The sequence below is a fragment of the Eretmochelys imbricata genome, chromosome 2 (genome assembly GCF_965152235.1).
Source record: "Eretmochelys imbricata isolate rEreImb1 chromosome 2, rEreImb1.hap1, whole genome shotgun sequence".
Lineage (NCBI taxonomy): Eukaryota > Metazoa > Chordata > Testudines > Cheloniidae > Eretmochelys > Eretmochelys imbricata.
In genome coordinates, this window is record NC_135573.1 from 98,624,198 (window position 1) to 98,637,483 (window position 13,286).

General features: G+C 43.2%; 1 protein-coding gene across 1 annotated transcript; it reads right to left on the reverse strand.

Annotated features, from left to right (window-relative positions):
* Positions 1-2,172: 2,172 nt before the first annotated feature.
* CBLN2 (cerebellin 2 precursor) lies at positions 2,173-5,772 on the reverse strand. The gene is made up of 3 exons (XM_077809080.1): positions 5,407-5,772; positions 2,679-2,798; positions 2,173-2,370 (listed from the first exon to the last, which is right to left on the reverse strand). Exons 1-3 carry the CDS (start codon positions 5,770-5,772, stop codon positions 2,173-2,175), a joined length of 684 nt encoding a protein of 227 aa, XP_077665206.1.
* Between the last annotated feature and the right edge of the window lie 7,514 nt (positions 5,773-13,286).

The window sequence follows — 13,286 nt, forward strand, 5'->3', positions numbered from 1 at the left end:
AATTTGGAAACAAATCTGAGAGGATATCTTAGAAACTCTAAGCTCAGTAACTTGCTCCCATTTTAGTGTCTGCTTGTTCAAAGGAGTCTGTCAGGTCTTTTATACCCAAAAATTAGATAAAAGAAACAAGTGGGTTTGCACTATCTAATTTTTATAAAATTGTTTTCATTATTTCTTTTTATTCTAATTGAAATAGTTCTCCCCTTGATTTAAACATTCCCCTGAAGAGTTTGTAACCAAATAATTGCAGCAGTGTAACTGACTAAAAACAAAAACTACACTGACCAGTCTTTTTTTTCCTTAGCCAAGCTAGGTGAAGTGCCGAAAGTAAACAAACAGCATAGATGGTGAAAATACAGTAGTTTTTTCAAGTTATTTCAGTTTTAATAATCTGAGGTATTAGAGCAAACACAGGTAAGGTTGGTTTGTTTTTTAAAGAATATGATTTTTTTTTAAATGGGCAGTGTCCTTTAATGATAAATTTACAATGAAAACAACAGGGCCATCATAATTTTGAAATGCACTATGTCCGCCATTAACATGCTGCAAATGTCTTTGCATTATGTTTGCAGTGGGGGGCGAACCTGACAAAATATAAAAATTAAATACTTGAATTACTTACAGACTTAATAGCAAGACAAATAAAATAAAATCCCTCCAATGAGCAAAATGAGCAAGAACTGCAGTATTTCCTAAGTACACAATGTAATACTCTGACCCTTATAGACAGAAGTGAAGAAGCAAGATGGACATCAAACCCATTTATTCTGAATCTTAAGTTAGCCAGCATTTTGGTTACATTGACGGGAAAAGGATGAATTTGAATTCAACCTGAGGTTTCGTCTTTTATCATTTGGAATCAATGACTTTTCCTGGCATACTGTACCTGATGGAGTCTGCACCCAGATCTCTTTGGACTCCATGTGCTAAGAGGAGAAGCATATACAGACAATAAATAAATTTAAAAAATGGTATAATGTGTGGTGCATTCACTGATGCTATATAAACCTTCAACCAGTTTCACAGCCTCAGGCCCCTGACATCCTATTCCCATATGCTGTCAAAAATACCAGTGGTAACTGGTGATATACTTGATCCTAGTGGGGGAAAACAGGGATCTTATTTTATTTAACTTGGAGAGGAAGGAGTTTGGTCTGTCATCTTTTGTGCTCCCACAAACTGTACTCAAGCATTAATGAACACATATAATAAATATGTATCAGATAAAAGCACCAAAATACACTCAGTAATGCAAAGAAATAATATATTTTAGGGTGTGGTCAGATAAGATATTCAAAGCCTCTACTGTTGCTTCTAGAAATGTCAGGATAATTCAGAAATGTCAGTTTCTTTATGGATTTGAGGTTATAACTCAAGGATCACATAGCTCCCTCTCTAAATGCATCTGTAAAGATCATTTGAAAAGTGCAGATAGAATTGTTCATTGGTTAGTTTTACTTGAAGCTACAAAGTATATATGTGCTTTGTTTTGTCTTATCGATCAATCTAGCTTACAATTTTTAGCACAAAAAATCAGAAAACAAAAATAAGTTGTTGATGAAAAATATGAACAACACAAAACAAAATAGGTTCCAATCGTGCAAATTTTGCTTCACTGGATAAAGCACTTCTTGACACAATAATGTCCAGAATTCCCCCTCCCCCAGAAAATGCAGGACTGAGACTGAAGCCATTTTTTCTTTTTCTTTTTTTTTCTTAAGGCTATACAACACAAAGAAAAAAATCATTGAAAGAACACTTCATCAGGTGGTGGATTCTTCTGGCTCTGGAGTGAGCCTTTGACAATTGATTGTGTGGTCCGAGTTACTTGTCTCATCAGGACAACAACAACAACAGAAAGAAAGAAAAAAAGTCAATGATCCCAACAATAAAATCCAAAATTGACTTTACAATCACAGGTACAAATTGCTCAGGTCGATAATTTCATTTCTCCTAAAGATCACTGTCGTCTAAAACTAATTAGAGGCGCAGGTTTCCCGAGGAATTGTCAATATTCAAAGCAAATATTGGAGTTTAGAAGGTTATCATTCTTCTACCATGACAGTCTGACTGCGTGGTTGGAAATATCATCATGTTCTGCCAAGTTCAGGGTGTCATTAAAGACTCAATCCTTGTTCTAGCTCAAGAATTTGGCTCCTATTTGGTCTTTCTTTATAGTGGAAAGACTAAGAAGCCAGAAAAGGTTGAGTATTTCCACCCTCCCATGAGGTTACCCCTTTCCAGTTTGAGATGCACTTTGTCTTCTCTCTCCATGTGGAGCAAGACTCCATTGCTGGCTGCTTCTCTGGTGACGTCTTGATCCCCTGCAAAAGCTGAAATCACTGGGTAGCCGTTTTGCATTAAACTTACCTAAAATGCAAAGAGACAAAATCTGAGTTTTCTCAATATTAAGTAATTTTTGTTTATGCACTTCATTAACCTTTCACACTCAAAAGCAACAGGTTTGAGTTAATCAAAAAGTAATCAATGATTATTCTTATTTCATTCCATCATTTTATACAGCAGACAAAATGTTCACTTTAATAAACAGTAAATGTATAAATTCTTCACTGATTGTGTTTTTTTACATACTAACTAGTGTTTATAGGTCCAAATTTTAAAGCAAAGAGAGTACAGGAATGAAGAATCTTCTATGGAGTGTTTAAATTACTACCCACCTGGATAGTTTGTCTGTTATAGACCTTGACCACGTGGAAACTGAAACTATAAATCCCTTTTCTTGGTGCTACAAATATACTGGAAGCAAGATCAAAATGGTTGCCAATATTAACTAATACCTGGAAAGCAAACAAACAAAAACAAATCAATTAAGTGCCAAAAAAAAATCTGCATCAGCTCCATGACCTATATAAAGCCTATTGGAAATGGTAATTGCAATACAGTTAAATCATACTGCAGGGGGAAGGAGTCAATTTCCAAGGCATTTAAAAAGTATTGTAGTTCATAAAGTGATTTATTAACATAGTGATGAACCCAGACCCTGTTAAACTGAGTGAAAACACCACACCCTCAGTAAGGTAAAGGAGGGGAAGGCATATTATCACTGACAGACAGAGAAGGGAATAGTAACAGTCAAGTAAATGTGCAATGGATTTTTATATGGCACTTTTGGAACTAATTATTCCCTAAGTTTAACGTGTTAAACAAATACATAACAAAATAGGACTTGAACATGTTGCAGCTGAGTGGAGGGATGGAGGAATTATATATCATTTCTGCCAATTCACTCCTCTCTTTCTTTTCCTCTGGAGGGTTGGTACCAATTATAACTGACTTGAATAAATAAGTGGGATGCATTATATCCACAGGAAGAAGCTCTGGCTGCCTCAGAACCTGGGGTAAGGAATAGTGAAGACTGTTGCAAGGGAGTGCACTCGTACAATTAGAATGAGGTAAGGTGACCTTCTACGCCAAGTTAATCAGCCAAATCATTTTACCAAGTGAAAAGGGGCAGGAGAGAATCTATGGGAAGAAACTGTTCCGGGTTTGTTACTGTCCATCCGTCCCCCCCCCCCGTCCCCCCCCCCCGAATGCTCCCAATTTGCCATATTTACAATTAAGAGGAAATCACATTCACAAAATACCAACATCTACACAGTCATTGCAAGAGAGGCCTACTCCTGCTTCCACTAAAGTTAATGATGAAACTTGCATTGAAGTCAATAGGATCAAGATCAGGCCCCCAATTCTTCTGCCCAATCTCCTCTCTCAGAAATCTACCTACAAACTGTTTGGGTGTTTTAACTGGGCACGGATAAAACCCACACTGTATAGTGAATGTGCCTATGTTTCATTACCTATAACTAGGCAAGTAGTAAATTTCAGTCTTTCCAAATTCAGTTGAGAAAAGCTGTTTAAAAAAACAATAAAACCCAGGCAGATTAGACAACTCAAAGCAAAACACAACTGTGAACCTGGCTGAATGTTTCAAAAGGGGTTTCCGAATGTCTTTCTTGTTTTTCATCCCCACCCTGGCTCTATCCAATCTCTCAATATTCTGTGGATTACCATTCACTGTGCTTGTTAAGATAAGAGAGTCATTAAAAGGAGGAAAGAGGGGAAAAAACAGTCAGAGTCCTATTAAGCCCTTCCTTCCTTTCTTCCCATTTCCCTTTATTTCTCAACCTACTGCTACGATGATTGGTGATCCCAGTCCGGAGTGTTTTATATTTGAGGGGTTGAGACGATGAAGGGGAGAGGGAAGAAGGGTCTAGCCAGTAGGCATATCAAACATCAGTTCTCTCCCTTTTCAGTATTTTCTATCAGACTATTAGATTTACAGGCTGCAATCCTTGTTTTGCCTTTTCCCCCCCTGAACTGAAATTATGGATAAAATTAAAAAGCAACACCCCTAAAAAAAAAATCAAAACCTTAATCCCCACCATTTGCCCTAACGAACTAAAGAAAAAAATGAACACCACCAGGAAAAAGAAAATAGTTTCATTACTGTGGAAAAATGGAGATGAAGTTACAGGAACAAACTGATGATAGCCAAACATATACAATCAACGACGTACAGAAATCTCTCTCTGATATCAAAGGGCATGGTCGAGACTCCTCAGTTAAACTTGTAACTGATTAAGATTTAGAGAGAAAGAGGTTTTTTTTGCGGGGTGTGTGTGTGTGTGTTTGTTTAAGATACTAACGAGTTCTAGATCCATATGCAACAGAATAAATAAAGTTGCAGATGTTCAACACGTTCGTTAATCCGAACACGCAACAATTCCCGTGGCAGCATTAAAAATCGGGAAATCCTGCGAAACGGTAGGGGGGAGCCACACAGGAAAGATACGATGGGAACAGAATGAGCTCAGGGTGCCTTGTGAGACAGTACCGCCATTCTGCACTGTATATAAATCCTGCAACATTATCCTACTCCTTCGCTACGCATCGCTTGACTACTTTGACACCACAGGACAGGAAACACCCTTCACCCAAGGGAGACGCGGTAACTCTGCCAAATCCACTCGGAATGGGCAGATTCCCTGACTCGCCGTGAGCACGGGGGTTGCTACCCTGAACGCCCTGCTGGCCTGAGGTCTGGAACGTGCGCGCCCTCGCCCCCTTCATCTCCCATCAGAAAAGGTTTGCTGGGAGCTTTGGGATCCTTGCCTGGGAGGCGCCATAGAAATGCGAAGCAGAAGCCTATGTTATGTAGCAGGCATAATGAAAATGCAAACCCTTCCTCGGGAGGATGAAGTTGCTCAGCCGGGGGGATGCTGTCTGCAAACTCCATGCAGTGGCTGGGATGCAGGCGAGGGGACCGCAGCAGGGGTGTGTTGGGGGGGGGGCAGTAAGTGGGGAGGGTCTGGGCGGCTAGCGATGGCGGGGTGGAGGTGCAGCAGCCCCAGGGGAGGGGGCCGGCTACAGCAGGAGCTGGCTGACCTGGTCGAAGTAGATGGTCATGGTGCGGTTGCTCATCTCCGACGGCTCGTGGTTGGTGCTCCGGGTGGCCGAGAAGGCCACCTTGGCGCTGCCCGAGCGCACCGAGATCCCCAAGGAGGAGGTGATGGCCCCGTCCGCCGAGGGGCTGGAGTCGCAAACCACCAGGCACTTGCCCTCCAGCACGATGGGCTCCGTGTCGTTCTGCGCACGCACCGGGCAGCCGGCGGGCAGCAGCAGCAGCAGGGCCAGCGCCGCCGCCAGGCAGGAGCAGCAGCCCGCGGGCTCCGGCAGCGCCCCCCGCCGCCCGAGCCCCGGCATCTTCGGCAGGGGCCAGCAGCTGCTCCCGCTCCGGCTAGGCGCCGGCATCAGGGCGCAAGGGGTCGGGGGGAGGGGGAGCTGCGCCTATTTCCTCCCCTGTTCTCTCTCCGGGGCAGCTGGCTGGGGGACAGGATCCGAGTCCTCCTCCTCCGGGCAGGGCAATGAGGCGTCCTCACAGGGCGGGCGGCACACAGCCTGGCAACGGCAAAGAGAGCAATCAGCCCCCGCTCCCGGGAGAACAGGGACAGGCGCACACAGCACTAGCCCCCGGCGAGCCCAGCACTAGCCCCCGGCGAGCCCAGCACCGCCCGGCGAGCCCAGCACCGCCCGGCGAGCGCGCGCCCACCTCCCTCCCTTGCAGGGTGTCACTAAGTGGGCACAACAGGTCCAGGAGATGCCTAAGTGCCAGGCCAGATGTCTCCCCCACCCCCACCCCCCCGCCCCGGGGAGGCGGGTGCTGCCGTAGTCCCACCGCAGTTTGAGATGGGAAGGTAAAGCGCACGGTGGTTGCATTTATTTATTTTTGCTCACTCCCTTCGAAATCAAGGCAGCTCAACCCTATCGACCGATCCCCAACTCGCCTTTCATCCCCCTTGCGGAAGGCGGGTGTTTAAACCACCACTGAAGCGCCCACAGCCTGACTTTGTGTCACAGCCGCTAAGGTGCGATCGCTGCAGGTTCTCCCCCCGGTCTCGCAAAGCGCCGGGAGCCCGAGGAGCTTCACAGCCAAGGCGCCCTGCGCCCTTTCGGCTGCTTCGCTTGTGTTAGCCACAGGATTTCACAGGCACTAATAAACAATACAATCAAACAAACCCCCTTCCTACTGCGAAGCCAAGCGCTGGTATATTCCCGACGTTGCTGAGCTCTCTTTCCAAGCCCCCGTTTGCGGCAAACACTTTCTTCTGAATTACGGAGACTTTAGGCAAGGGCACCAATTTCTACTTTTAATCGATTCCACAGGCCAGCTGAGCTGTGATCGGTAGGGTGCCCGTTTGAAATGTAGCGGTTCATTAGACTCTCGGGAGGGGAAAGAAAGGCTAAGAAATCCCCACCCCCAGCCTAGGAAACCAAGTGGCATTTCGATTCTTTCGGAGAAGTTGCATCTCAGTTACCCTCCCTCTATAACACGAATTAAAATCGCAGTGATGTATCCCCCTCTCCCGAGAATCTACCCCATCCCCTCCTCCCCATGGTCGAGGCGTTATTTTAAGTGGACCAGCTAGCGTCGGGTTGTTGTTGGTTACCTGGTAGGTCCATGCTGGGAGCGTAGGACTGGCTAGGTAGCTGTCCGCGAAGTTGCATGGCTTAGAGACAATGAGCTGAGATGGTGCTGGCAGAAAGAAAAGGAAGCAGGGCTCGCCTCATTCTCTCCCGCCCATTGCCAGCAACCCCCCCTTTCCTCCCTCCCTCTTTCACACGCACACTGACACCCGTCACTGCCTCACACGCCGGGCATAGGGGATGGAGACCACGCCGGTAAGACACCCCACCCTCGCAGGCTCACACCTCCCAGCCCTGCCCGGTGTAGATCGTCCTAGCTGGAGGGTCCTGGCAAGGGTCAGAGCGGGCGGCTAACTCTCTGCAGCGGCAGCGAGCCGCGTTTACACCAGAGCCACCCCCCAGAGGGGAAAACACAAAACGGGAGAAACTCTCCCGCAGGAGAAATCAGCTGCACGCGTGGAAAGGCGCGCCCCTAGAGATAGACAGGGGCGTCCCGATGATTCCTTATTTGCTTTTAGAGCCCGCGCCCCGGTTCAGTTGTAACTGCAAGATGCGGGGGCAACCCCCAGCGTGAAATCCATTCCTAGTGCAAATCACACTGCGGAGAGAGCACTTCAGTTTCAGCCCTGGGCGCAGCCTAAAGGAGGGCGAGCCCCCCGGGTTCCTGTCTCTGTCCCTTTAAAGCCCGCTCTTCGCTTAGGCACTAGCTCCTCATTTATTACAGCGTTTATTCCTGCGCCCTGGCATCCCATGGACACTCACACACACACACACACACCCCGTGCAGCTGTCTCTGGAAATAGGCTGCCTCGCATGCCAACCGCGGTTGCAGAGTGCCACCTAGCGTCGCCTTGGCGATGGGATGCGTCCCTGTGGGTATCAGGAGGGGAGGGGGCCTTTTGCCTTAGAAAGAGCAGCAGCAGCTCGGGAATTCCGGGGGAGGGGGGAGAGAAAAACAGGGCAGAGCTCTATCCCTTAAACTAAGTTTTCTCCTCCCCTTTTCCCCACAGTGCGATCTGGGAGGCTTGCAGTGCCCTACTGCTTTACAAAGCCACCAGAATCTCCCCACTGTATTTTTCACTGAATGCATCCAATGAAGTGAGCTGTAGCTCACAAAAGCTTATGCGCAAATAAATTTGTTAGTCTCTAAGGTGCCACAAGTCCTCCTTTCTCTTTGCGGATACAGAGTAACACAGCTGCTACTCTGAAAACTGCCATGGTGATGTGTGTTACAGTCAAAGTTAGCATCAGTGATTACTGGCTGCAAAATATTCGCACATCTCAGTGCTGCTGCTAAGTGGTTATTGCTGAAAATAGGCAGAGCAAAGGAAAGCTTTAAAGATGAGCCCTCTTGCTAAAGCAACATTTAAAAATACTTTGAAAAAAATCGTATTTTTTTTGACATTTTTTTAAGATCCCACTACTTAGATTTCAGCATAGGAAAATAAATATCAGAAAACTTTACATAAGTCACTAATTAATAACTGCTAACTGTCTAATGCTCCCTAGTAGGACAAAATTTACAGTTATATATCAATGGCAAAATTTTCTGATAAATGAATGGGAAGTAAGTATTCAGCTTCAATGTTCTGATTTAACCACATGTAGGGAGCTTTTATGGGTGTCTATGTGATGGTTTGCTTCCAGAAATTAACTGTGCCCTAAAAATCACAGCTAAGTAATGTGCCAGGAATTCCAAACATATAGATTGTTATTACAAAGGAACATTTAATTTCAGATGCAGCATAAAATTATGTTATTGGATAGTTGTCCTCTTGTGGGTGGTGGCAATGAAACTAGGAAGCTGAAAATATACAGCATTAGCAAATATCAGAAACCCAAAGCAAGGGCCAGATTGTGGCCTTAAAGAATTATCCAATGTTGTAGGAGAGTGTGGGAAGGTGCTTATTGTGCTTCTAAAGAGAAAGGGGTCAATTCTGATGTTAGTGTAACTCCTTTTGCTCCTGAATTACACCAGTGTGACCAGATTCAGGCTTGAATGCCCCTCAAAAGTCTATGTAATTAAGTTTCTGTATGTAGCAATCTAACAATTAGCCAGTTTAACAAAGAATATGACAGTCTTCCACACCATGGACAATCAGAAAAGTGTTTCTGTGTTCTGAAATTCTTACAGGGATGCCCTCCTAAATCACCCCTACTCACCACATGTTGGCCTAGTTCTGGCGGGCAGCTAGTATGTATGTAGTGATAGTGCCTCAGGCCCCTCATAGACCAGAACTTCCTTGTACACTGTACAAACACAGAACCAAAAGACAATCTCTGTTCCAAGGACTTCACAATCTACGTTGATTACATCCTAAATTGAGGATCAGCTCCGCATCACTGTCCTTGCAGCTCCACCACCCCCCCACCCCCCCCACACACACTTCTGCAGCCATCCATGGCATGTGGGCATAAGGGCCAGAGACTCCTGATGCCCTCTTTTTTCCACTGTAGCTGTCCTTGTGTGGGTGCACAATCTGACCTGTGATTTCTAGCTGAATTCCCTCATTTTTAAAATAGTTAATAATAATACCTAGCTCTTACATAGCACATTTAATCAGCAGATTTCAAAATGTTTTACAAAGCAGGTTAGTACCATTAACCATCTCTAGTTATAACATCACCAGTAGAGGCTCTCCCAGCATCAAAGTGAATGAAGAATAGGAGAATAAAACCATATTTTCTTTTGGGCCAGATATTTAATTATATAATTATGGAGGTAATCATTAGGAAACAGGGCTCCCAATACCACAATGTTATCTTGACACAGATGAACATGCAGTCAGCATGGAGATCAATGGCTGACATCAGCACTTTTCCAATTTCTTTCTTTTTAGGTGGTAATGCTGAACTTTTAAATTTTGAAATGAAATGTAAATATAAAAAGTAAATGTAGTTAACTGAATTATGGGGTGACTGCAGAAAATGTTCTTTAAAATAAATAAATACAAAATAAAACAGATACGTTTAATTTTAGGACTCTCAGCCCAGCCCTCCCCCCCTCCCCCCTTTGTTAATTTGTTACTCATGAAAGGTGCCAAATTGACAAGCCTAGAAATGCAAGCCCTCTCCCTATGCACAGAACAGGTAGAGTACTGATAGCAGCCGTGTAAATTCCCTCACACCTTTTCTGTCAACATGTCTCTTCCCTGGTCTGGAGGGCCCCTTTAAGGAGAACAGAGTTAATACCTGCTCTTAACTCATTGGCCATTCTGCTAAGAGTTCCAGCAAAGCAGTCAGTTCCGGATGTGGTGGTGGTTTTTATGAGGTCTATTAGAAATTGAACTGAGACCACCAGCTCATTTCTTTGGGGTCATTTTTTTTTAAGTCAGTACCAACCTGGGTCAGATTTAAACCAGTGATCTAAAGGTAAAAGGCTTCTCACCTTATCTGCTGAATCATACAATCTTCAAGTTGTAAGAGTTCTTGATCAATAACTCTAAAGTGTTTCCCTTGCATTAACTCATAACAAAATGTGCCACTATCTGCCAACAGAAAATATCAATTTATGAAATTATTTTAGTAATTTTAATGTAAAGTTTTGGTGTTACAGAGTGGGACAGACACAGCAACCAAAGGAAAATATTTTTTTTAAAAAAAGTCCCTTTCAGGTGAATCCCTCTCCCCAAACTCGGGAAGAAGCTTTTGGCAAGGACACAGAAACACTTTTCTGATTGTCCATGGTGTGGAAGACTGTCATATTCTTTGTTAAACTGGCTAATTGTTAGATTGCTACATACAGAAACTTAATTACATAGACTTTTGAGGGGCATTCAAGCCTGAATCTGGTCACACTGGTGTAATTCAGGAGCAAAAGGAGTTACACTAACATCAGAATTGACCCCTTTCTCTTTAGAAGCACAACACTGAAATCCAATCTGTTGGTATTTATAAAGGAAGCATGGTGATGTCACCATTATCTGTAAAGAGAAATTCATCTTCCCTGAGCCGCACTTAAATCTCCCCCCCCCCCCCGCCCCCACTTTACACGTGAATAGCCATTAACTTCACAAAGGCTATTCGTGTAAGTAAAAGATACCAGGCTCAAGCCTAAGAATGGCAATATCTATCCATCAGGGGAGGTTAGTAGTTACAGCAAAGAAACAAAACAAAATCACTGCCAGGTAGGATAAACAGCCTGCATCCTATCTATGGTAGTTCATAACAGGAAAGGTATATATTTATAAGAAGCAAATATGTAGTTCCCTGATAAAAGTAATATCTATATTTTTTTCAACATGTAAATAAACATTTTTTCCAGATAAATTACTGTTAGAAAACACTCACTTTATTTAGCTTCCTGACTCCCAGTGCCCTACACAGCAGTCTTTGCATGTTGTATTTCCTTCTGAGGTGGAGGACATCATCATGGCTATTTCTGAAGCTTCAAACCTGAAGTTAAAATTAAACTTCCTCCTTGAGACGTTATGCACATTTATGAAATCATTTCAAGGTTTGTCTTCACATGGAAAAAATCACACTTGATCATTTAAAAAAAAATGCCTAAGAAAGATTTTTACTGATCAAAAGAAACCTTTTTAAAAATCTTCATCGGGAGACTTCTTTTCCAATTGCAATACAAATCCAAGATGGTGGTCAGTTTTGAAGCTTGAAAGTGTTTTTAATCCAAAAAGTCTCGAATGCTCTCCTAAATGGAAGTAATTAATAAAAATACACCATACAATTGTGAATTAATGAATCTGAGGTCATCATTTGGACCCTTCTTTAAAGAAAACAAGAGTGGAAAACTATGATAAGGCTATGTAAACATCTCAGGCACCTGATGACCTATTTTAATGGCATTTTTGGTTACTGTTACAACATCAGAATTCCTTGATATCAACATTATATATAGTCTTGACTCTTAACCTTCACAAGTACTTGAATAAGACCAACTTTCTTATGTATATATGAGCTCATTGCAGCGTAGTGAAACTGTTACAGAGGCCCTCAACAGGACAATTGCCTTTAGTTAGGCTTGGAAGGATTATAGGAAGGATTATATTTTTATTGGTAAATATCAGCAAAGGTCAACTTCTCTGTACACACACAAACTGATGAAAAAATATTTCCATGGTTGATCATAGACATTTACAGATAGGCAATATAAAAAAAATGCTGCGTGAGAACTTATTAGTGTTTGATTTAAGAATACTAAATCGATATTTTGACATGCGATGTCAACAATTTGTGGTTTGATGGTTACAAAGCTCTAACTTTGTGAATCTGAAGGTCTACTGTGTGATGCCTCCCTCCCATAATTTCCTGCAGCTGTGAAATGTTAAATAGATAAAAATATAAAAGCTTAACACCCTTAATCTTATTCAACGAAGAAGCTTAAATTGATTACAAATAGAAAAAAATACTTAAAATAAACATAGATATTATCCATCAAAATTATATTAAAAAATCAAATTCTGACAAGCCTACCTTTAGTTAACTTACCTATGGTAATTCTTTTGTTCAAATGCTATAAAATGTGTTTTCAGTTGTTCTTGTACATTTCATCATTCAAATTCCACAGAGGTGAAATTCTGCACAACCCTCTAATGATAGCATTGCTATGAAATATGGTTTTTTTGTGATATTTGAATGAATTCTTATTACAGAAGTTAACTATTATGCTACTCCCTCACATACTGTAACTGATACCTTGAACAAATTGCAACTATAATGTACTCGTTATCACTTCAAAGGGATACCACCATATTCTGCTACAGTATAGGCATTAGTGCTGAGGATGAGCTGTGAGGGGATTTAATATACAGGCCGTGTCTACACTACGAAAGTACTCCGATTTTACAGAAATCGATTTTGGGAACAGATTGTATAAAGTCAAGTGCATGCGTCCACACTAAGCACATTAATTCAGTACTGTGGCAAGCGTCGACATTCCGAGCAGTGCACTGTGGGTAGGTATCCCACAGTTCCCGCAGTCCCTGCTGCCCATTGGAATTCTGGGCTGAGCTCCCAATGCCCGATGGGGCCAAAAATTTGTCACGGGTGGTTATGGGTAAATGTCATCAGTCAACCCTCCTTCCCTCTGTGAAAGCAACAGCAGACAGTCATTTCGCGCCCTTTTCCCTGGATTGCCCGAGCAGACGCCATAGCATGGCAAGCACGGAGCCTGTTCAGCTCACCGCAGCAGTTATGACCATTGTAAACACCTCACGCATTATCGTGTAATTTATGCAGAACCAGCACCTGAAAGACCAGGCAACGGCAGCGCAGTGATGAGGACATGAACACAGATTTCTCTAAAACAGCGGTCCCCAGCAATTTGGGGATCATGGTGTTACTGGGACAGGCTCATGCCATGGAACACCAATTCTGGGCCT

Bases quoted from the DNA above. Each gene is read 5' to 3' on its own strand.
- CBLN2 (XM_077809080.1), bottom strand. From the start codon at position 5,772: ATGCCGGCGCCTAGCCGGAGCGGGAGCAGCTGCTGGCCCCTGCCGAAG. The intron at 2,799-5,406 runs GTCAGCCAGCTC...TTTGCTTTCCAG, and splicing joins TGACCATCTACTTCGACCAG to GTATTAGTTAATATTGGCAA. The intron at 2,371-2,678 runs GTGGGTAGTAAT...TTTGCATTTTAG, and splicing joins ATAACAGACAAACTATCCAG to GTAAGTTTAATGCAAAACGG.